At 45.9% G+C, this 23,522-nt stretch overlaps 1 protein-coding gene across 2 annotated transcripts in view; it reads left to right on the forward strand.

Annotated features, from left to right (window-relative positions):
- Positions 1–23,522, forward strand: part of HEG1 (heart development protein with EGF like domains 1) — an 84,284-nt gene that overhangs the window by 9,339 nt on the left and 51,423 nt on the right. For both annotated transcript variants that reach the window (XM_036850081.1, XM_036850080.1), the window contains exons 2-3: positions 16,197–16,484; positions 18,190–18,489. In XM_036850081.1, coding sequence (XP_036705976.1) covers positions 16,197–16,484; positions 18,190–18,489 — 588 coding nt within the window. The remainder of the gene's footprint in view (positions 1–16,196; positions 16,485–18,189; positions 18,490–23,522) is intronic.

Genomic DNA, 23,522 nt, shown 5'->3' on the forward strand with positions numbered 1-23,522 from the left:
ATTTCGTTTTAGGGCTCTCACTCTTTTGCCTCATCTACCCTGGTTGATTTCCAGCCAGAGTCAGTAATTTCACTTTGTGCTCAGAAACTTCTGGTCTCTTTGTTCAGGGTGCGATGCAAGATGTGAGGTCCCCTTAGATTGGGAGATTATCTGACAAATCCAGATGCATCCAACGAATGATGTGATGGCTGCAGCTCATAGACATAGGTATTCCTGGAAAGGTTCTAGAAACCGGTGAAGCAGTTTCACAACCATCACAGTGACAGAACTGTAGTTGGGGGTAGAAATGGTGCTCCAGCAACTGGAGTGGCTAGAGGCGAAAACTGGTCCAAAAGGTCCGGGGTCAAGTTTTGGCTCTGCCACTTAGTCACCATGTGACTTTGGGCATATCACTTCCCCCTGGGCCTCCATTCCTTTATGAAATGATGGTCCATCCCATGCTAAAAGCTCCCTTTCTGAGAGGGCCCATCTTTATCCTGTGAACACCTCTCGACTTCCCTGATGCTGGTATAAAATGTGAGGAGGTTCAACATCAGGCTCCTTAGCTTGAGGTCCGGGAGCTTTCGGAGCCTGTGTGAGGGACAGGGAAGGGCCGCACGGTGGCTCTGAATGTGCGCTTGTGAGCCCACTAGACCTGCAGCTCCTTGGGAGGAAGCAGTAGATTTTATCCCTCTTTGTGCCCTAGCGCCCAGCACACGCCCTGTCCAGCCTGCGGCCACCACTGCCCAGGTACTACTGCAGAAGCACCTGCACCGCCACGTGGTCGAGGGCTCCTGGTATAAGATCTCTTAAGGAGCCGGCTAGGCTACAGAGGCTGTTCAAAATACACACATTGTTTTTGAGCTATATTTTGGTTTGGGGGACGTGAACTTCATGCTATGTGAGTGTGTGAGGAAAGCTGGCAGGTCAGATGGTGTAGGAAGCGGGCAAGGCTCTGTGTTCCCAGTTCCTGGAGTTGTTGGGAGTGCTGGAGGGGAGGCTCTCAACTCACTGGAGACCCTGAATAACAGCAGACCCCGCCTCCCTGGGCTGGGAGGGAGCTGGGCTGCTGGAGGCAAGGAGATGGATTTGATGAGTTTGACAAGTTTCTGCTTGATGTCTTTGATAAGTTGGGAGACGAAGACCGGGGAGGAAGATGGGTGACGAGAAGAGGGCAGAGGCCAAGGTCAAGCTCTCCAGCTGGCCCTGCGCCATCCTGGGCGTCTGAACTGAGGCGGTCGTGTTGGAGGAAGGAGTCGCAAGGATACGGAAGAGGGACACCCGGTTGTAATCTGGTGGGATTTTTGTTCTTTGGGAAAGGTCATGACTAGTGATTACCATATGTTAGGCTAGTATTGAAAACCACTCCATTTTCCTTCCCCGGGTGGTAGGAGGAGATGGAAGCAGCTTCAACGTGGGGATGAGTGTCACTCCTGTAGCCTCTGGGGCCACCAGGACGTTTGTTGATGCCATGGGTGAGACTTTCTGGGATCATCTTGCACCGGGTGTGGATGAGAGCCCTCCTGGCTTTGCAGTCACAAACCTGGGGAGGTCCTGGCTGGGGGGTCAGATAGCCTCAGTCCAAACCCTAACAGTGCCACTGGCCAGCTGTGGGACCCTGGTAGGTTATTCAGCCTCTTTGCGCCTTCAGGTTCTCATCTGTCAAATGGGCTATTAATAGGCCTCTGCTCAGGGAATATAGTGTCATAATCCCCTGTGGAGCAGATTGCAAGGTGCCTGGGCAGGAGAGCTCTATAAATACTGGCCACAATGACTCTCCTGAAACCAGTGTCTATTAATACTGACCATTGTATTGGTGACAACGCACCCTTCACCTCCAGGCTCATTGGCCAGGGGACAAGTTCTGAATGCAAAGGGCTCAAGGCCACCTTCCAAGGACCTCTGTTACCTAGTCTGCTCTTACCCTGGACCCATGCCAACTTCACCTGTGGTCTTCTAGAACTCTCTCTCTCTCCTTAGCTTCAGAGAAAAGAGCAAGATTTGAAGTCAGAAAAACTCAGTGCCACAGCCCTTGCCTATAATCATCTGAGGAGACCCAGTTAACACACGTGAAGCAATTAGGATTCAACAAAAACAGAATATGAGGTATATGTGACTCCAAAAAAATAAGCCTTTGAAAATCAGTCATAGTTGGACCTCTATGGCCAATGAGTGTTCTCCTCCAGGTCAGAACCTTTGGAGGTTATTGACACGCCTCCAAAGTGTTTGAAGGAGTTGGGAGCTACCTTTAGAACCAGTGTGTGGGGCACAAGCGACTCACTGCTGAACTTCTGCAGTTAAACCTCCTCCTGGATCCAAAATGGGTTCACTCATTTTGATCGCCTTCATCAGTCACTAGATTGGGCTTTGAATTTGTGTCTGTGTCCAAAATAATCTAAACGCCTTATCAAAGGATGAAAAAATTGTCGTTATCCAGGAAACTCAAGAGAATAATATTCTTCAGGCTCTATTGAAAATTAGAGATTTTTAGAAAACAGCTCGAGCAATGACAGCATTGTTGGAATAAGTGTGGTCTTGATGGGACCTCCTTGAAGGGGATCAGACTCACTGGGTAGGTGAATTCTTGTGGTTTGCTAGGAATTATTTATAGTATAGTTGTGCCTTGTGGTAATGGAATGCCGCTGGCAGAGCTGGGAAGACAGATGCCAGTGGTGGCTCAAGGGCTGTGACGGGGTCAGAGGACTTCTGCTCTTAACCCCTTTGCTTTCTAGGTATGTGGCACTGGGCAGCTGCCTAACATCTCTGGGTCTTCCTTTCCTTATGTTAAAAATGAAGATGATAATGTCTATTCTGCTTCCTTAGCAAGGCTTTTGAGGAGAAGCAGATATAATTATGACTGTGAAAACATGTTTAAATGTAGACATAGCAAGTAATGAGTTATAATACAATGAACTGACTGTGACCTTGGGCAAGCAGTTTCATCTCTGAGCCAACTTCCATATCTGTAAAATGGAGAGGATAATACCAGTTGTGTCCACCTCACAGTGTTGTTGTAGGGGTGACATGAATCAATCCACATGGACGAGCTTCGTAAACATGCATGTGCTGTGTATGGGTTAGTCATGAATGCTTCCCTGGAACACATCGGGCAGTGTCATTACTCTAAGTGAGGTGGGGCTCTATGGAGAAGGTAGATGCAGGAGGTGAGAAGAAAGTGGGAGAACATTCTAGGAAATCTCAGTGGCCTTTTTCAAGCCTCCTTCTCTTTGTCCTCTCAGCTGGCACTGGCTAAATAGCTCCTTCCCATCTCTGCCCCTCCCACCAAATGGGATGTTCCTCACAGCTCTGCCCTTGGCCTTCTCCCTCCAACTCAGTGAAGTGAACATTTATTGGGCATCTCCTGTGAGCTACAGTCTCTCATAAGGGACACAGAAATGGGATCATATAAGTTATAATTGTATAACAAGGTAAAACAGTGGTGTTGAGGGAGAGAGTTGTCTCTGGGAAGGCTTCCTGGAGGTGGTGGCCTCTGAGCTGGGTGTGAGAAATGAGTCACATTTTGCCAGAAGGCCAAGGGGAAGGAAGCAGGGCACTCTAGGTAGGAGGACTGCAGGAAGGAAGGCGTGGAGGGAAGACAGCAGGGCTTCATCTATTTTCTCTGAGGGGGAGATCCTCCTCTTTCTTCTCTGCAGAAACCCAGTTCCAAGCCTTCAGCCACCAGTCAGACGTTGACACATTCGTTTATCCTGCTTCACTTTCAACAGCACAGATAGCGGTTATAAACGCAGACATGTCGCCCTTTCCTCCCCTAGACCCGACCACCCTTTGCCTGATAATGGTCCTGTTAATCTCTCCATTGCACATTCAAAACCTCCATCATCTTTGTCTCATTGCCTTTTCTCACTCACAGGTAATAAGTGTGGACTCTTCCCTCCCTTCTTTCCTCCCATCCTCACTTCCTCCCTTTCTTCCTTCCACCTCCTAAATCCCATCACTTGTTAATCAGATGGAATTAAGTACACGTAATTCCATTTGGACCGTGGGCGACCTAGGCTGTGAAGGTGTGTTACCCCATTTGGGTTGTGAAGCCGCAGTGTGGACCCTGGAGTCCCTTGGAGGTCATCCTGGAAGCACACCAGGAGGTCCTCCTCAGCCCTTCCCTGCTTTCTCTTTCAGAAGCTGTCTTTGTTTTGCTCCTTCCTTTCCTATCCTTCATTCTTTATTTCTGTCTTTTTAAATTGGTCTTTGGAGTCAGACAGACCTGGGTTGATACCAAGTGCTACTATTTGCCGTGCAACCTTGGCCAATTTACTTATCTCACTATACCTCAGTGTCCTTATCAGAAAATAGGGATAATAATGGTGCCTACCTCCCAGGATTGCCAAGAGGATTAACTGGGACAGTCCCTGTGAAATGCTGAGCGCGTGCCTGCAGGGAGCAAGTGCTCCCCTCATTTGGGCTGCCATAATAATAGCCAATCATGACCCTACTCTGGTGGGCATCTTTTTAAAAAACCTTTATTTCTCCCTCCCTCTGTAAATTTCTCCCTTTTGTTTTATTTCTCTTTCCAGCCCCCTTCCTGTCTTCCTTTCTTCTCCCTCTATTTTATCTTTTCTCTTCACTGGCTATGGCATACAACTGATTTTTTAAATATTGGTTATGATTGAATCGAGTGTCATGTTTCCCAATCTTAATTTTAAAAGTGTCATGTTTCCCAATCTTAATTTTAAAAGTGTCATGTTTCCCAATCTTAATTTTAAAAGGCTATCAGTAACCCTTTAATGTATCTTCTGAAATAGATTTTACTTAAACCCCTGCGGGCTCCTGGCGTTGCCACGCTGAGCCCCCCCCCCCCCCCCCCCGACCCCCATCCCCCATCCCTTGAGAGGCAGTGACCTTGGCGACCACCTTCCTCCCCTTCCCCAGTCCAGGCCTCAACATCGGTCCAATGTGTACATTTTCTAATGCTGTAAACTTTCCAGACAAATGATGCTTCTCTGGTTTCCTTAAAGTCCTGGGCCACTTCTCACAAGTCAGTGGAGTAAATGGACCCCAGAACGTGTAAAGGCACCGGCGTCTGGCTCAGTTCGCCCGCCGCCCCGGTAGCGGCGCTTCCTGCCCCCTTCCCACGCCTCTCCCCCTTCCTCCTCGGAACCAGGATGTTTTCCTTGCCTCTTTATTGTTTCACTAACCTGGCAGGCCTCCTTTGGTGGAGCCCTGCCACCAGGCTTCCTCTTTGGGTGTGAGCGAATGTCAGGGTGACCTCGCGGGAGGCAGGGAGGCTGGCTCCCCGGGCTCCCCCCCAACCCCAACCTTTGCCTCTGGCACCGCTTGCTTCGGCCTCTTTCTCGAAACTGCCTCTCTGCTAAGGAGACTCTTCTTCAGCCCCTCCATGGGTGTTTATTTTTCAGAGGGTAAGAGGGGCAAAGAAAACCGAGGCACAAGGTATAGGCCCCCCCAGAGAAAGCCTTTTTGTTTACTTATTTAATTGAATGGGAATCTTCTGACCTTTGACCCTAGGGCTGTTTCTCAAGGTCTTTTTTTCCCCTTAAACCTATAGAATTATTTTTAAAGCAAGGAGCATGAGGTCACACCAAGGTCCTTCATCTTTCATTCCTGCCTGGATAGGCAGCCTCTTTCCTTAGTGCCCCTGAGGCCGCCTCAGGGCTGATTCCCTTTCTGGAAGCCTGACCCCAGACCCAGGGGCTCCAGGTCAGCCGACTCTGGGTCACGGCTCAGCCTTTGTCCTGGAGGATGGTCATCTGGACAAAAGCTGACTCTCTCACGGGGAGGGGAGGATAATATGCCTTGTAAACTTCATGCTTTTCACTACGAGGGACTGTTCCAGGGGAATCTTTTTAAAAATCACATCATCGGAGTTTAAGTCCAAACACTTCTCAATGTGTATGTTTTTTCTTGGGGCCGCTCCTCTCAGGGTAAGAACAAGGAAGGAAACGAAACTCCCCGAGAGCCCTGGACAGTCCAGATCGAGAGCTGAGTCTTTTGTTCACACAAACTCATTTGGCTCCTAAATGTCCTCCACCCAGAATCATTACATCCGCAGCAGCGTTTCAAAACACTGCCCAGAGTGGCCGAGCTGAGTAGGCGGCTGCCTTTCTGGTGAGATTGCAGCCACCCTCCCCCCAAGCGCCCAAGGTTCCTGCCTGCCCCAAAATATCCTGCCGCTGGCCATCTGGCCTGAAATCCCCCTCATTTGGAGGATTCCTGGGGTGCAGACAGTGAGGCCGTGAGGGCTCTGCTATGGAAGGCCGGGGATGTTTGGAGGAGGGGGCGGCAGCTGGGAGAGGGAGGATGGGATTCTGGTTTTAGCGCTGCGCCTTCCCTCCCCGGGTGCCCCCTCTGCCTTGCTGGGCCACTTCCTTCGCTCCAGCAGCATCATAGGGATTTATTTCCATGGTTCAGCTCTCTTGGAAGCAGGAAGCTCCTTGGAGCAGATTCCACCATGTCTTGTGTGTGGTTGATGCTCAGTAAATGTATTTTTTATTGCGGTAAAATATATGTAACGTAACATTTACCATTTTTACTACTTTAAGTGTACAGTTCACTGGCATTGATTACATTCACAATGTTATACAAGCATCACCACCACCCACTTCCAGAACTTTTTCATTTTCCAAATAGAAACTCATTAAGTAATAATTCCCCATTCCTCCCTCCCTCCAGCCCCTGCTAACCTCTATTCTACTTTCTGTCTCTATGACTTTACCTATTCTAGGTACCTCGGATAAGTGGAATTATGTAATATTTTTCCTTTTGCGTTTGGCTCACTTCACTTACCATAATGTTTTCAAGGTTCACCCATGTTGTAACATGTGTCGGAATTTCCTTCCCTTGTAAGGCTGAATAATATTCCATTGTATGCATATACCACATTTTGTTTATCCATCTACCCGTTGACGGGCACTTGGGTTGCTTCCACCTTTTGGCTATTGTGAATAATGCTGCTATGAACATGGGTATACAAGTATCTGATTCCCTGCTGTCAGTTCTTTTGTATATATGCCTAGCAGTGGAATTGCCGGGACATCTGGTAATTTTATGTCTCAGTTTTTGAGGAACCACCAAAATGTTTTCCACAGTAACTGCATCATTTTATATTCCCACCAGCAAAGCACTAAGGTTCCAATTTCTCCACATCCTTGCTAACACTACTTATTTTTCATTTTTTTGATAATAGCTATCCTAATGAGTGTGAAAGTGAACATTTAAAAAAATTTATAAATGCCACTCACTGACCACATTGTGGATTTGGAACTGTTACTACCCCTTTGGGCCCCAGTCCTGTCATGTGAGGGTCAGAGTAGTTGGTTGCTGGGGTCCCTAAGGACAGAGGTCGCCTCTGGAGAGGGATGGGGGCACCACAGACCACCCAGCCGATTTCCCAACTCTGCCCAGAATGAATGATGCAAAGCCCTGTGGGTGCTAGCTAGCGAAGCAGGCCACACACACCATACGTTAGTTTGGGAAGAGCTGGCTGAGCTTCTCTCTTGGTCCATACTGGTGTCCATGTGGGTGTGTTAATTAGGAAGGGCACTGGAATGAAAGAGCTGGCCTCTAGTCTCTGCTCTGCCACTTATTTTCTGGGTTATTCTGGGCAAGTGACCTCAGTACTGAGCCTCACTCAGTTTTTTCTTCTATAAAATGGGGCAAGAATTCCTAGCCTACCTGCCACTCAGAATGTCAGGATCTAACAGGATAACTTAGCCCCCCCCCCCGAAATTATCCTGTAAAAAGTGCTTTGCAGATTGTGAACGTGTGGGATTTCTTCAGTTCCTCTCTGAGAAGAGGAGCCTAATTTCCTTCTCCCTTAAAGCTCCTGTGAACAGTACCTTCCTCCTCTTGTGGTTTCCACATCCGTCACACCAAAGGGATTAAAAAGAAAGGGGGGGGGGTTACAGTCTCTCTTTCTTTTTAAAGTCTCTTTTCTTCCCTCTCTGTGTGAGCAATTGAATTTTAGGAAAATCTTTTAAAATTACAAAGAAACCTGCGATCATAGTTCTAAGATACAACCGTGCAGATTCAAGGCACCCAGCTCCACAGCACTCTGAAGAGTGTTTCCCAAGTTGAGGATCCCAGGAAAGCTCCAAGGGGTGGGGGGACAGGAATGGGGAATTCCACAGCTAGGGGTCAGTGTCTTACTGACCTTCCAGAACCTCTCCCTCGTGAACCTTAACCCCTAGCCATCTGACCTTCATCTTCCATCTTCCAAGCAACACTCGGGAAAGTCCTGGGGACTTTGGTTGACTAATCTCTGGACTTTTTGCAGGCCTGGTGTGCATGGGCTCTCTCTGCTGTATCTCTGCATGCACAGCCTTCCTGACTCCTACTTTTAATGTCATCCTATCCTTCCCTTGTCATCCGTGTGTCTTTCACTGGCTCTTGTCCTCCCGCCAAATTCAAGTTTTCCCCTCAATTCAGTCCTTGATCCCTACTTTCCCCTTCATCTGCCACCTCTTTGTCCTTCCTCCTGATCAATAGCCCACATCTTAACTGCCTGTCAGACATTTCCACCTGGAAGTTATAACATCACCCCAAACTTCATATTTTGAAAACAGACTTTTCTTCTCCCATAAATTCATTCTCCATCCAGGCACTACTTCTTTGTTATCATTCTTTTCATTACCCGTGAAATTCATCTCTGAGTTAGAAGCTAATTTAGAAGTCCTCTTGATCAGTCTTCCAGCTAATAACATGCAGCTGCTGTCAAGCCAAGTCTGTCCGATTCCAAAGCCCACGTGATAGGCACCATCTCGTTCCTCTTAGAAACAGGTAGTGCAGTTGGTTTTAAGGCTGAAGTTTGGAGGCTGGTGAGACTTTCTTTGGCCCTGCTCATTGGTTAGTGCCTTGGAGGCCCCGTGTCACCGAATAAGTGGGGGTGTGATGGAAGGGGACCTGGATTCAGATTCTTTTCTCTCTGCTGTTGAGCCTGTGACCTTGAACAATCAATCTTTCTGCCCCTCAGTCTCTCCATGTGCCATGACACCTACTTAACCAGCTGTCACGTGCATCAAATGAGATAACACAGGTGAAAACACTTAGCACTGGGTAGTGAGATCTGAATCTCAATGGAGGGAAACGAAAATAAAGCGCTTGTGCTTCAACACTGTGCCCCAGAAGTGAGAGTGTAGCTGGCGGCATTTGACATGGGGCCACCGCAGCGGTAGATGGTGCAGCATGGGGGCGGCCGGGCCGCCGGGAAGAAATTGCCTCTTTGGATGACGGCACACTCCCCACAAACACCCACTACACTGCTCAGGAACAATGCAAGCTGAAAAACCCCAAATCACGGGGTGGGTGGCGAGGAGTTGACTCTGTAGCAGCTGCTAATTAGGAAATCCTCCTGGGCCGTGCTAGCATCCCTGATGTTGCTGGTTCACAAACAGATGTTTTGGAACATTAAGACATTACAGAAGTGGAAGTTGTCAACTTGGAAAAAAAAAAAAAACAGGCAAAGCAGTAAAACTCTCGTTAATTTAATCTCCATTCATGGTACGAGGGAAAGTGATGGCCTGACACAGGGGGCTGAGTGCAGAGGGAAGGATGGTATTTCCAGCTCAAAAGACACCTGGGAAATTGGGACATCTAAACTCCAGTATGTGGCTGGTCAGTGTGGCTCAGTTGCCACGGGATGTGAGTGGGGCTTGAGCAATCGCCTCTGACCCTCTGGGGAGAGGGATGGATGAGGTGACGAGTGCCAGCCTCCCCTGAGCCTCGGGACGCCCCTTCCTGCCCCTAAGGCTGCCCCTGAGTGTCTGGTGGCACACAGCCTCTTCTCCTCACTGCCCGGCTGGCCCAGGCTCCACAGCCTGAGGCATACCTTCTCCTCTCTCGAGGGCCAATTTCTCTTCTCCACAAAGAGGAAGAGCAGGTTCCCCGATACCTTCCCCTGCATGTGGTAGGTCCCTGTCCAGTCCTGTGCGCTTTACTCTGAATTGTTCTCCCCCTCAGGGTTTACACCTGCGCTGAATAGGAAGCCACACCACAGACAAAATTCAACCACATGAGCCCTAAACAACTCAGGGCTTCTGCAAGGACTCGTCCTTGGACTTAAGTAAATATTTTAGCGTTTGACTCATTGTTCTTCTTGAGATACAGCCTGGAATGGTGTAAAGCACTTGATGTTCACAATCAAACAAGACCTTGAATGGCAGAGAGTGTGGCCTGGGGTGCTGCCTGCCCCAGCCCGCATGGTTTGTTAATCCCTTTTCTGAGGAACAGTTCATATGCAATCAAAGGAGTGGAGGCACATCCAGAGCTAAACAGGGGGCAGTGGGATACTGTTCTTTTGGAATACCAGGCCAGTGACATCAGGGGCTTGTCTTGTAAAATTTAATTTTTATTTTTATCAAACTTATGCATGGTTTAAAGACCAAATATGTTTTATAAGGCTATTACAAAAACCCTGACCACTCCTACCATTATCATTTTCTGCTTCCCACTTTCAGCCCTTTCAACTGATTCTTTTAGGAATTATGTCCATATCTCTAAATAACATGCTTATGTTACTGTTTATTTATTTATTTATTTTTGGTTTTGGTTTTAGGTAATGTTCATTGATTTCTCTCAATGGAAATTTTATATCATTCCAAGCTCTACCACTTTTATTCTTTTTTTTTTTTATAAATTTATTTATGTATTTATTTTTGCTGTGTTGGGTCTTCGTTTCTGTGCGAGGGCTTTCTCCAGTTGCGGCAAGCGGGGGCCACTCTTCATCGCGGTGCGCGGGCCTCTCACTATCGCGGCCTCTCTTGTTGCGGAGCACAGGCTCCAGATGCGCAGGCTCAGTAGTTGTGGCTCACGGGCCTAGTTGCTCCGCGGCATGTGGGATCTTCCCAGACCAGGGCTCGAACCCGTGTCCCCTGCATTGGCAGGCAGAGTCTCAACCACTGCGCCACCAGGGAAGCCCTACCACTTTTATTCTTTAGGATCAGCTTGAGGAACTTTAAAGTACATTTTTGACACAGCTTAAAGTTACCTTCTCCTATACAACATGATTCTATCATCTCCTCCCAACTTATGTGCTATTGTTATCCAGGATTTGCTCTGTCTTGTTTTCTTTTTTTTTAATTTAATTTAATTTATTTTTGGCTGTGTTGGGTCTTCACTGCTGTGCGTGGACTTTAGTTGCGGTGCTCGGGGGCTACTCTTCGTTGCGGTGCTGGGCCTTCTCATTGTGGTGGCTTCTCTTGTTGTGGAGCGTGGGCTCTAGGCACGTGGGCTTCAGTAGTTGTGGTACGTGGGCCCAGTAGTTGTGGCTTGCCGGCTTCAGTAGTTGTGGCTCACGGGGTCTAGAGTGCAGGCTCAGTAGTTGTGGTGTACGGGCTTAGTTGCTCTGCGGCATGTGGGATCTTCCTGGACCAGGGCTTGAACCCATGTCCCCTGTATTGGCAGGCAGATTCTTAGCCACTGCACCACCAGGGAAGTCCGCCATTACCTTTTTGAATATAGCCATTTCTCCTTTTTCTCATTTCTCCTCCTAGAACTCCAATTAGATATATGTTGGGCTTTCTCACTCTATCTTCCTTGTCTCTTCACCTCTTTTTCATAGTTTCTGTATTTTCATATCATCTCAGCATTCTCTTGTCATCTGTCTTGTAATTCTTTTTTTTTTTTTAAATAAATTTATTTATTTATTTATTTATGGCTGTGTTGGGTCTTTGTCTCTGTGCGAGGGCTTTCTCCAGCTGCGGCGAGCAGGGGCCACTCTTCATCGCGGTGTGCGGGCCCATCACCGCCGCGGCCTCTCCCGTTGCGGAGCACAGGCTCCAGACGTGCAGGCTCAGCAGCTGTGGCTCACGGGCCCAGCTGCTCTGCGGCACATGGGATCCTCCCAGACCAGGGCTCGAACCCGTGTCCCCTCATTGGCAGGTGGATTCCCAACCACTGCGCCACCAGGGAAGCCCTGTCTTGTAATTCTTAATTCTCTTTTCAGCTGTATCTAATCTGCTGTTAAGTTTCCTAATTTTAATTATTATTATTTTTTCAATTCTAGAGTTTCCATTCAGATTTCTTTCAAATTTTTTGGCCATTATGTATAGTCTCTTTTTCTCTCATTTTCAATTTCTTCTTATTTCTTTTCATGGAGTTTTATATACTTACATTCTTCGTCTGATAATTCTAGTAGTTGAAGTCTTTGCTTGTCTAGTTTGCTGACTTTTGCCTACAGATGCCTTTTTCTTGTTTATTTTGTGATTTTTTTTTTTTACTGTGATCTCTTATTCCTTAGGATTTTATCAGTAAATAATAAAATTGGATTGAAGGTATGTTCATCTAGAGAGAATTCACATTTGTTTCTGCCAAGTACTCAGAGGCGCTGTATATCAGGACCACTTTTCCTCCCCAGTAACAGAATATGCGTGTGTGTGTGTGTGTGTGTGTGGTTTGAGATATAATTTATATACCATAAAAAATTCAGCCTTTTAAAGTACAGGCATACCTCAGAGATATTGTGGGTTCAATTCCAGGCGGCTGCAATAAAGCGAATATCACAATAAAGCAAGTCACACGAAATTTTTGGTTTCCTAGTGCATATAAAAGTTATGTTTAAACCATACTGTAGTATGTTAAGTGTGCAATAGCATGACGTCTAAAAGATACAATGTACGTATCTTAGTTAAAAATAATGCTGTTGGTACCAATAGACTTGCTTGATACAGGGTTACCACAAACTTTGAATTTGTAAAAAATGCAGTATCTGTGAGGCACAATAAAATGAAGTATGCCTGTATATAATTCACTTGTTTTTAGTGTATTCACAAGGTTCAGGACTACTTTTTTAAAAATTTTAATTTTATTGGTGTATAGTTGATTTACAGTGTTGTTAGTTTCAGGTGAACAGCAAAGTGATTCAGTTATACATATACATATATTCATTCTTTTTTAGATTCTTTTCTCTTATAGGTTATCACAGAATATTGAGTTGAGTTCCCTGTGGTATACAGTTGTCCTTGTTGGTTATCTATCTTATATATAGTAGTGTGTATATGTTCATCCCAAGCTCCTGATTTATCCCTCCCCCCTACATTTCCCCTTTGACAACCATAAGTTTGTTTTTGATATCTGTAAGACTGTTTGTCTTGTAAATAAGTACATTTGTATTATTTTTAAAAAATTAGATTCCAGGACTTCCCTGGTGGTCCATTGGTTAAGACTCTGCACTTCCAATGCAACAGAGGCAGGTTCAATCCCTGGTCGGGGAACTAAGATCCCACATGCTGTGAGGCATGGCCAAAAAAAAAAATTAGATTCCACATATGAGTGATATCATATGATATTTATCTTTCTCTGTCTGATTTACTTCACTTAGTATGGTAATCTCTATAGGACCACTTTTAAACACACCCTTGGCTTGAGGTTTAGACCACACAGGTATTGTGACTATGTGCTGCACCCCTGTATGAGGGCTAGCTTTATGGTTATAAATTCTTGAGTGAGAGTTATTTTTTCCAGATTTCCTTGCTGTCCTCTTCTGCAGGGCAGGTTTGTTTCTATTTGCCTTACATCCAAGGTATAGCCCTGGTCCTAACTTCATATAGGAGTTTCCTCTCAGACTCCCTCCTTAAGAATTTTGTCTCTTATCTCCTGCATCCCTGTGGCCATCAGAACAGAAGTTCAAGGTCACAAATATTGAGCAGGTGCCCCAGGGCAGCTGCCAGCTTCAGAGTTAGCTCCACTCTCTGAATTCCAACTCTCAGTTCATTTTTGACCTCACAAGATTTGTGTGCCAACTCAGCAATGCATTTAGAAGTATTTTTTTTAAAAAAAACATTTTATTCAGCATTTTTAGTTGTTGTTAGTGGCAGGGTTATTCAGGATACTGCAGGACTATTGTCTACCTTTTAGTTTTGTTTATAGAGTGCATTTTTCCTGCCTTCCATTTTTAGTCAACCCTCCAGGGAGACAGCATGGTTCAGTGCTAACCATGTCCTGTCTTCATGTGGCCATTCTTTTCCTTTTGAAGACTGGAATTCCTTGAGCTGACTGGATCTTGGGATATCCATCCTTTGTTCCCTGAAGAAGGGGACGTGGCTGCTTCCAGAGGCCCAGCCACGCTCACCAGTGGCCAAGTCTCACACTCATCTTGAGGCTGTAATAGAGCTAAATCCATTTCCTTCCCTTTGCTCATGGCTTACCAGTTTTGGAGCATGGGTTTTAAGTCCCTTCTGCCTCCCCACAATCACTTTTTTTCAGGCTTCTTTTGAGAATAACTTCTCTCATTGTGCCAAGTTGACCAAGAGGGTAGGGAAGGCATCCTCAAATCCTTTCCCTTCCTCTTTGGAGGCCAGCTTGCCTTTGCAGCTCAGAGAGGAAGAATAAAGGTTACATGCTGTGTGGGTCACTCACTGCTGTCCATAACCCCAGAGTCCCAAGTTGAACTTGTGGACTTGGTGGCTGCCCCAGAAACACCCCTCCACATCCCATTTCATTTTTTTTTTTTTTTGTGATATCTGCTTATTCCCAGAAAGAAGTTACTTCTCACTCTTTTTATATTTTATTTATTTATTTATTTATTTATGGCTGTGTTGGGTCTTCGTTTCTGTGCGAGGGCTTTCTCCAGTTGCGGCAAGTGGGGGCCACTCTTCATCGCAGTGCGCGGGCCTTTCGCTATCACGGCCTCTCTTGTTGCGGAGCACAGGCTTCAGACGCGCAGGCTCAGTAATTGTGGCTCACGGGCTCAGTTGCTCCGCGGCATGTGGGATCTTCCCAGACCAGGGCTCGAACCCGTGTCCGCTGCATTGGCAGGCAGATTCTCAACCACTACGCCACCAGGGAAGCCCCACATCCCATTTCTAGCTGATTGTGGACCTTGCCTGTCTGGGCCTGGGCCCCAGAGGAGCCCAGATGCCTAGGAAGCTCCCTCCTCCTTAGGAAGCTTCTGTTAATTATCACTTACAGGAAACAGAATAGGAAGCATGAAAACAGTAATTCTCAAGGGGCTTGTGGAGAAAATGATTCCCTTAGGAAAGTTTGTCAGAATCTCTTTACAGAAGAATTTATAATCACCACCCCTCCAACTCCAGTTAAGTGAGCCACTGCTTCGGGTTGGAGTGGACCAGCTTGGGGACGGTGTTGAGAACCATTGCTCTAGAATTGCACTGTCCATATAGCAGCCACTAGCCACATGTGGCTAGCGTGCTCTTAAAGTGTGGCCAGCAAAATACTCTCTGGATTTTAAAGGTTTAATACCAAAAAAAGAATGCAAAATATCTCAGTAATGTTTATGTCAATTACATATTGAAGTACCATTTTGAATATGTTGGAGTAAATAAAATATTTATTAAAGTTAATTTCACCCGTTTCTTTTTACTTTTAAAAATGTGGCTACTACAGAATTTAAAGTTACCTACGTGGCTTGCATTTGTGGCTTACTTTATACATCTCTTGGACAGGGCTGATCTAGAAGATAACTTGCTCCTTTGGGATTGTGTGTGTGTGTGCACGTGCATGTGCGTATGATATTTTGAGTTGAACTGTAGGTTCTGCCTGCAGCCTTTACTGGTCCGATGGTTGGCCATTTTTGCCTGACTCGTATAGATAGAAGTGACTTCATTCATCCCTGCAGAGCTTTCTCAACAGCCCCTGATCCTAAGCAGAAAGAAAAATATCATTCCCAAATGGGAAAATAAAAACGGGTTTTTTCAAGGACCCATGTGATCAGCAATAACTTCAAATTGGTCTCTTTCTATCCATTTTCCTCACTTATTCCACTTATTATAAAACTTAACCCTATATAGTATTGTTGCTTCATAATTTCTTCCCCTGGATTGCAAGAATAATTACTGTTGGAAAAAAGAAAGGTGAGGGGCTTCCCTGGTGGCGCAGTGGTTCAGAATCTGCCTGCCAATGCAGGGGACACGGGTTCGAGCCCTGGTCTGGGAGGATCCCACATGCCGCGGAGCGACTGGGCCCGTGAGCCACAATTGCTGAGCCTGCACGTCTGGAGCCTGTGCTCCGCAACGAGAGAGGCCGCGACAGTGAGAAGGCCCGCGCACCGCGATGAAGAGTGGCCCCACTTGCCGCAACTGGAGAAAGACCTCGCACAGAAACGAAGACCCAACACAGCCATAAATAAATAAATAAATAAATAAAATTAAAAAAAAAAAAAAAAAAGGTGAGATCATTCTCCTTGAATCCACTTCTCCACTGATATATCTGCTCATATACCTTTTCTGAAGGTTTACTTCTCTTTTCAGAAGCCAACAAGTCCTCACTGATCCATTTTCCTATTGTTTCAGCTGCTGTAAAAAACCACTGGCTAGAAAGCAACACTGAACAACTCCACACAGAAAATATTACCTTTGATCAGAATCAAGTGGACTTTTCAACAGTGGTCTCCAAAGAGGATGTGATGGTTCCGACCCCCAGGAAGAGCCACGCTTCTTCAGATGCTCCAGAAAACTTCACTCCACAAACTGAAACAGCAGCTACAGGAAGAAGTGACTCTTCAAGGAGGACAGATTTCACCATTTCCCCTGTTGGGCCTGAGAGAGCAGCTGCTCTGACTTCCCAGAGCAGCACCTTAGGTGAGTTTATGCTGATGACAGTCATGTCATGCGTGTATGTCCAGTCCTGGAAAACCTAATGTCTGCTGGTCTGTGCCTTCCCCCATCCTGAGCCGCAGTGCTCGGCCAAGGGTCCTGGGCCGGGGTGAACCAGACCTGTGCCTTGGGCTCCACCTGTGGCTCACTGTGGTTAATTGAGTTGTAAGCCTAGACCAGGTGAGGGTGCAGTTTTGCTGAGTGGCCTGACCAGTGCCATGGAATCTACATTCCATGGCCAGTCTGAATCCACACAACATCAGCGGTCCTGCCACACGCTGCAGTCTCCTAGGTACCGGGTCTGGTGGGCTGCTTGGCTGCGTGTTTGTGTTAATGTAGCTCAGATGGCTGTTCTCGCTGCGGTCCGCACAGCTCTGTGGTTTGCCATTTTCAGCAAAGGATTTCAAGAAGGGGCTGGGGCTGGATGAACAAGATTTGATTGAGGAAGGGAAGACAAAGAAAGCTAGCACCAACTGGGTACCTACGCTATACCAACATGTCTCTCAATTCTCACAGCAAGTGGTGAGGTCACATTACTCTCATTTTAGGAATTCGGAAACTGAAGCTAGAGAAATTAATCAATCCAACGTGTGTAGGTCAAACAGTTAACAGGTTTCAGAGCTGAGATTTGGCCTAAGCCTGTATATCTGAGCGAGGTGGGAAGGGTGGCTGAGGAGTGGGATGCCTGGACCATATGAGCAAAGATACAGAGGAAGGAAGAGCAGTGTGGCCCCTTCGTGGGTGGCAAGGCCAGCAGCCTCCCTCGGAGCAGACATAAGTCACACACAGAGGAGAGGAGCAGCGGGTAGGACAGTCATGTGGGTGGGGTTAGGCACAATTACTGAGGACTTTGAAAACCAAGCAGTTTTGATTCGGTGTGGTGGGAAAAGTCACTGGAGGTTTTTGAACAGGCAGTGACATGATTAAAGTGAATTTGGGCAGGGTTCACTTGGCACGTGGGTATAAGATGTCTGGGGTGAGAGATGGGGCAGAAGGAACCTGGAGTCCAGGGGACCACCCAGGCAGACACAGAAATCCAGATACCAGGTGCTAACATGTGGCCTGCTGGCCTCGGGGATGGAGAGGAAGGGATTGGTAAAGACTTGATAAAATCGATACAGCTTGGTGATGTGATGGCCTAAAAGTAGAGGCTGAAGCCATCAAAGATAACCCCATGGTTTCACACCCTAGTGATGGGAGGTCTGGTTGGGGGACTCAGTTCTGTAAAGAGTACATAGGACAGTATTTTAAGTTCCATTCGTGAATGATGGATATAGAGCTTAGAAACTGCACGTGATGCGGTCTGGGTTTGTTGGTCATCCAGATAGTGGAAATTTTGTTTATGTTAAATTCAAGTAAATTCTGGGACCAACTTTGTGGAATGTGAGTGATGAGTCATGATGAGCAGAAGCCGACCTCTGGTTCTTTATCCTCTGATACTTAGCTTCATTGTGCCCCTTTGCTGATAATTTTACCACAAAATGCAGAATCTTTGTTTGTGAGCTCTGAAAACAGTCTTTGTCTTGGTTTGTGGTCTCTCCTTCAGGAGGTGATTTTTCATAGAATGAACAATGGCTCCTAATTTCTTCTCGTGCCTATTTTATAGAGGTCAGAGGTGAGCCCACTCAAAGATTGTTCAGACATGTGGAAGTCTGCTGGTGGAATTTTAATTGTTGCTGTCTGCTTTCAGCCTTGGGAAAGCATCACCCACCGTCCAGCAGTTCTGGGTCAGAAGGAAGAACCGCCCCTCCTCACACGGAAAGCGGAACATCCTGGGGTTCCCCGGCAAGGGGGCAGGGGCTCCCTGAAGAAGTGACTGTGCACACCCAAGTGGCTGCCACTTCAGTTTTGACCCAGTCTTCTCTTCCTGCTGTGGAGGGGGGAGAAGAGACCACACTCCCCAGGCAGAGAAATTCCTCAGGACCAGAGCTCTCCTGGCTGCCTCTTTCCAGGACACCGGCTTACTTCCCTCCCTCAGACCAGTCCGCATGTGAGTACTGCTATCCCAGCTGCACCCTCTGAAGTCATTCGGAATAGAAATAAATGGCCCCGGATCGCCAGCTAGTTACTGCTCATCACAGGGGCCAAGGGGAAAGGACTTTAAGCACCAATGCAAAGTGTTGGTTCAAAGTACAACCTGCCCAATTTATCTCAGTGTTGAAGTTCATGTTTAAAATGTATTTTCTTTAACTGTATAAGGAGGAAAATAATAGTTGGTCTGGTGGCTGCTCTAGGCCTTTCCGTCCACCAACCCCTGCTTTTCCTGTCTCCCCACACATACACACATACACACATAACAGAGACTGAGTGCAGCTGGTGTGTGGTCTTGCACAAGGGGCCACGTTCTGGGGTGAATGAAATGGTGAACATTGTTTCATTTGATGAGGAGTTATATTTGTATTTCTTCATTATTGCAAAAATGTTTCTTTCAATGGCAAAGATAACATAGATAGACATTTTTCTGTCTCATCAGTTCAAAAAAACTATACAGGCAGGCGTTTGCAAGACTGCAGCAGTGGAGCACTGGCCTCTCTGCGTTCCAACCCCTAGTCATCAGTTACGTCTCTGCGCAGGCCTTCCATCTTCACTGAGCCTTTTGTCAACCCTCTGAGCCTCTGTGCCATGTACCTTGTCACACCAGCTTGTCTGATGCCTTCTACCCAGATAGACTGTAATCCGCTTGAAGACACAGATTGTGTTTATTACTTCTCTTAGGTTCCTCTGCCCCACAATGAGGTACAGTTGATGAGTAAGGGGATGAACATGTACCCAAATATGACAGGGGTCATCCAGCCACAGGCCAGTGTTGGAAACTCTGCCCACTGTTTCTCTTTTCCGAGGTTTTATACCGAGCCTGTGCGTGCTTCTTGTGTTTTCATCTCCATGCCATGGGGAGCAGGACAGAGAGGGTTGGAAATATTCTTGGGAAATAGGTGGCTTCAGAAATTGCCATTTCAAAATTTTCATAGGTCAGAGGTTTTTAGAAGTACTTTACAAGACTAGGGGTTCAGGTTTATGTCATCAAAGCAAAAACAGAACCCAGAGGTCCTTTCTGGAATGCCTATTTAAAGCAGCCCATTCCCCTTCCATATACTCTGTATACAGTTTCCTGCTGACTGGGTATATATATAATTTATGATTCATATTTTTAGGAGATTGGTTTTTAAGATTATTAAACATTGGTTAGATAGGATAAAAGCTACGATCCTTTCCAGCTTCAAAGTTCTGTGGTTCAGTGGTTTACAACCAGCTTTATGAAATGGTGGAAAGGAAACATTTTCTAGGAAGCTAAACTTGATTCTGGTCAGGGTCATTTAATATTTATACTTTAAATTCAACCCACTACTGTGGTATGTATACTGTGGTATATTTGAAAATCAGCCTACGTTTCCAACTATTGGCCTTGACTCTGTAGTCACCTATACTTTTTAACATGAAAAAAATAATTAGCCCTCCAATTCCTTGAGCATTCATTCTTTTAGAACCTTATACTTTTAATTTTTGAAGAGTTCTACCATATCGTTCCTCTTCCTTGAGTTTCACTGAGCATTTCTGTTTCTTCTTAGTGAACTGGATGTTCTGTGCTAGGTAGGGTCCCACCTCCCTCTTAGATACTGGAGGGGGCTTTGTGTGCTGTTAAATGAGGGAATAGCCAGGCATCCAGGACTGTCTGGATCTAGCCTGACAGCCCCTGCTCTCCTCCCTGCAGGGATGCAGAGGGGACATGAACGAGGATCCGAAGCCACATGGGAAACGAAGCTCTGCTTTACTTTTAATGCTGGGCCGGTACCTTCTACCCTGTTAACCAGAGCTCTGGTGTACCTCCTACCTCCCCTAAAATCCAAATCTTGAGATTTAGATTTTCTGAGCACAGGATCTAGGAGCGCTAGGCATGCAGGCAAGAGTGCTGAGAAGGCCAGCAGGACTTGCCCGAGGCAGACCGGGAGTCACCCAGCCCAACTGGCCTCTCTGTAGGGAATCGAAGCCAAGAGGGAGTGGGGTAGGGGCACGTGCTTTGTGACACTTGGCTGCTCTGTCCACTAGTAAACGTGACCCAGTGAAAGTCCTGGCACTTGGACCAGTCAGATGAGTGATGCTTCTTACTAGGTGAGTGCTAGGATTCCAGCCAGGAGCCTGGGGAGGATGGGAGTCCTTATTTGAAACATGAAGGGATTAGACCAGTTGATCCTAAAGATCCTTTCTAGTTCCAGCATCTGTTATTCCAGACACATCAGCCTTTGTATTCGGTGACTCCTTTCACTTCTCATTCTGCTACATAGAAACATACACACAGCACAACCTCTTCTGAGGCTCAGGTAGTCAGGGGTTACCTGCTTCCAAAAATAAATTGCATGCTAATAAATGTATGTGTTAAAGCAAGTAAAAGCCCAGACAGCTAACTCAGATTTTAAAAAAAGAGATCGGAAGCTGTTTGAAATTATTTTGCTTGCTGCTTTAGATCTTTTGTTGCTTTTTTTCCTTCTGTACTTTTTATATTTTCGATGATGACCATGTACTATTTGATAATTAGGGGGAAAAGTAAGCAAAGCAACTAATAGGGAAAAAAGTTCTCTTTTAAAGGCAAAAAGAGATATGTGTATGTTGAATTATGTGAAAATGGCTACAATTGAGCACTGAATTTAGTACTGAGCTTCCTGGAAGCCAGGGCACAAAGGGAAACCAGGTGAGGCATGATATTATTGTCTGATAAAGTGAGTATACAATTTCATCCATAGGCTTCAGTGTTTTGGGGGCAGTACATTCTAAGAGGTGTATTTATATAAGGAATGTTGAGGCTCATAACAGAAAATGCCTTCAGTTGCTGTTTTGTGGAAACTGTGCTGATGTTCTTTAAAAGGTGATATTTTCTGTCGATTCTCAATAGGAGCTGAGGGTGTAATAATGGATCTCAACTCATGGAAGTGTTTCTATGGGTAGCTGAGCTAATGTGGTCCAGGTAAATTGCTTCGTGGTGATTTCACTTTGTAAAGGAAGCGGATATAAATAACTCAGAAGGTTGTAGATTTAGCATATCTTTCCCAAATATCAGCCGCTCCTGCCAGATTTTTGGCAAGTTCTGGATAGCAGCCAAGCCAAGGGTGAGCACTGTGATGCACGCCTGAGGCTCCAGTATGTTGTGTTGTGATGGGAAAGTGACCCATATAGTTTTCTCAGAGGAGTAGGCGTTCTTTTCACCTCCTATTATAAAGATTAGGGAATTTAGTTTTTTTCTGCTCCCAAATGGATGGTCTTCCCATTTTTGAATGGCTGCTTCAAGGGTAGAAAATGAGCAAGGAAAGGCAATTATTAAATAATCAGTAGTGCTGGTCTGCTGATTAGAAACATGGTACATTTCACCCTAGATGTATTTAGCAGGCACTCATTTAGTAACATAAGTGGTGACTGTAGGTTAGTTTGAGCAAGCATTTTCTCTTTTTATTAAGAAGCACCAGCTCTACAGAAGTATTCACACTGCTTCCTAGCTTTACTGTGAGGATTGAACAAGATTATAGATATAAATTACTTACTTAGCACAATATATGGAGGTGTACATGAAGTAGTGGCACATCGTAATTGGTTAGTAAAAGGCAGAGCTTTTAATACTGATGATAATGAGATGGTGAAGCAGTGTTCCACAGAGCCCTCAGGGTCAGGGAAAACCTAGCCATTTTCCTTTTGTGACTTCCAGCAGTTGTGACTTTTATAATTGTATTTCTGAGGCCATTGCTTTGCTGGACAGGTGTTCATGCCGAGTCCAATAAAACCTCACTGTGCATTGAATTGATGAAATAATGCAATTTACTGGGCATAAAAGTGTTTTGAAAGCGCACTCAGCAATCTGACGAGGCTGTAATTGGTGGATATAGATGGTGACTCTGATGAAGTTAGGCCTGAGAAGCTAAGCGGGCAAGTGAGGATTTGGGGCATGTCTGTGTTGTGCTTTCCTTTTTTTATACTGAACCTTTTTTGTTTGTTTGTTTGTTTGGAGCAGAGAAAGGTTTATCGCAGGGTCAAGCAAAGAGAATGGGTGGCTTGTGCTCAAAAACCCCAGGTCCATTTGTTTTTGTTTTTAAGTAGGTATGGCTATAGGATGAAACTATTTTTGTGTCCAGGTCTTTATATTCCCATGTTTTAATTACTAGTTTTTTTTTTGTTTTTTGTTTTTAAAGATATAGAGTCCACTGTTCTAGTCCAGAGATTTTCAACGTATGTGTTGGGGTTGGGGGTTGGGGGGATACATATAGAAAGGGAGAGGATGTCTTTTTTTTTTTTTTTTTTAATTTTATTTATTTATGGCTGTGTTGGGTCTTCGTTTCTGTGTGAGGGCTTTCTCTAGTTGTGGCAAGTGGGGGCCACTCTTCATCGCGGTGTGCGGGCCTCTCACTATCGTGGCCTCTCTTCTTCCGGAGCACAGGCTCCAGACGCGCAGGCTCAGTAATTGTGGCTCACAGGCCCAGTCGCTCCGCGGCATGTGGGATCTTCCCAGACCAGGGCTCGAACCCGCGTCCCCTGCATTGGCAGGCAGATTCTCAACCACTGCGCCACCAGGGAAGCCCTAATTACTAGTTTTATGGATTGCCTGCATCTTCCTTGTCTCCATGGAGGTCCAGTGACCAGACCTGCGGCCTATGTTCTAGGTACACCTGGTTCTATGGTTTTGTACAAAGGTGAAAAGAACCTTTCTGTTTCCTGTGCTCTCCCTATATGTGTATATTTGATATTTATTTGTGCTTTTGGTCATGACTGCACATTGGACTCATCTTCAGGGAACCGTTTATAATGAGAACTTTCTTTTTTACTTTCCTGAGTCATAATTAACAATTTGAAGCCTTTCATTATGTAAGTGTAGAGAGTACTTTTTTAAAATTTTGGCTTAAAAAGAAAAAAAAGCACTCTTCCTTCTTACCTTTGGATCTTGCCCACTCACCAAGCTTTCCCGCAGTTTATTCCTGTTTGGAATGAAGATTTCCATGTGCCCTTCTGGAGGTCATTTCTCAGGGTGTCCTTTGGAAAGTTCTTTGT

The sequence above is a fragment of the Balaenoptera musculus genome, chromosome 4 (genome assembly GCF_009873245.2).
Source record: "Balaenoptera musculus isolate JJ_BM4_2016_0621 chromosome 4, mBalMus1.pri.v3, whole genome shotgun sequence".
Taxonomy (NCBI): Eukaryota; Metazoa; Chordata; class Mammalia; order Artiodactyla; family Balaenopteridae; genus Balaenoptera; species Balaenoptera musculus.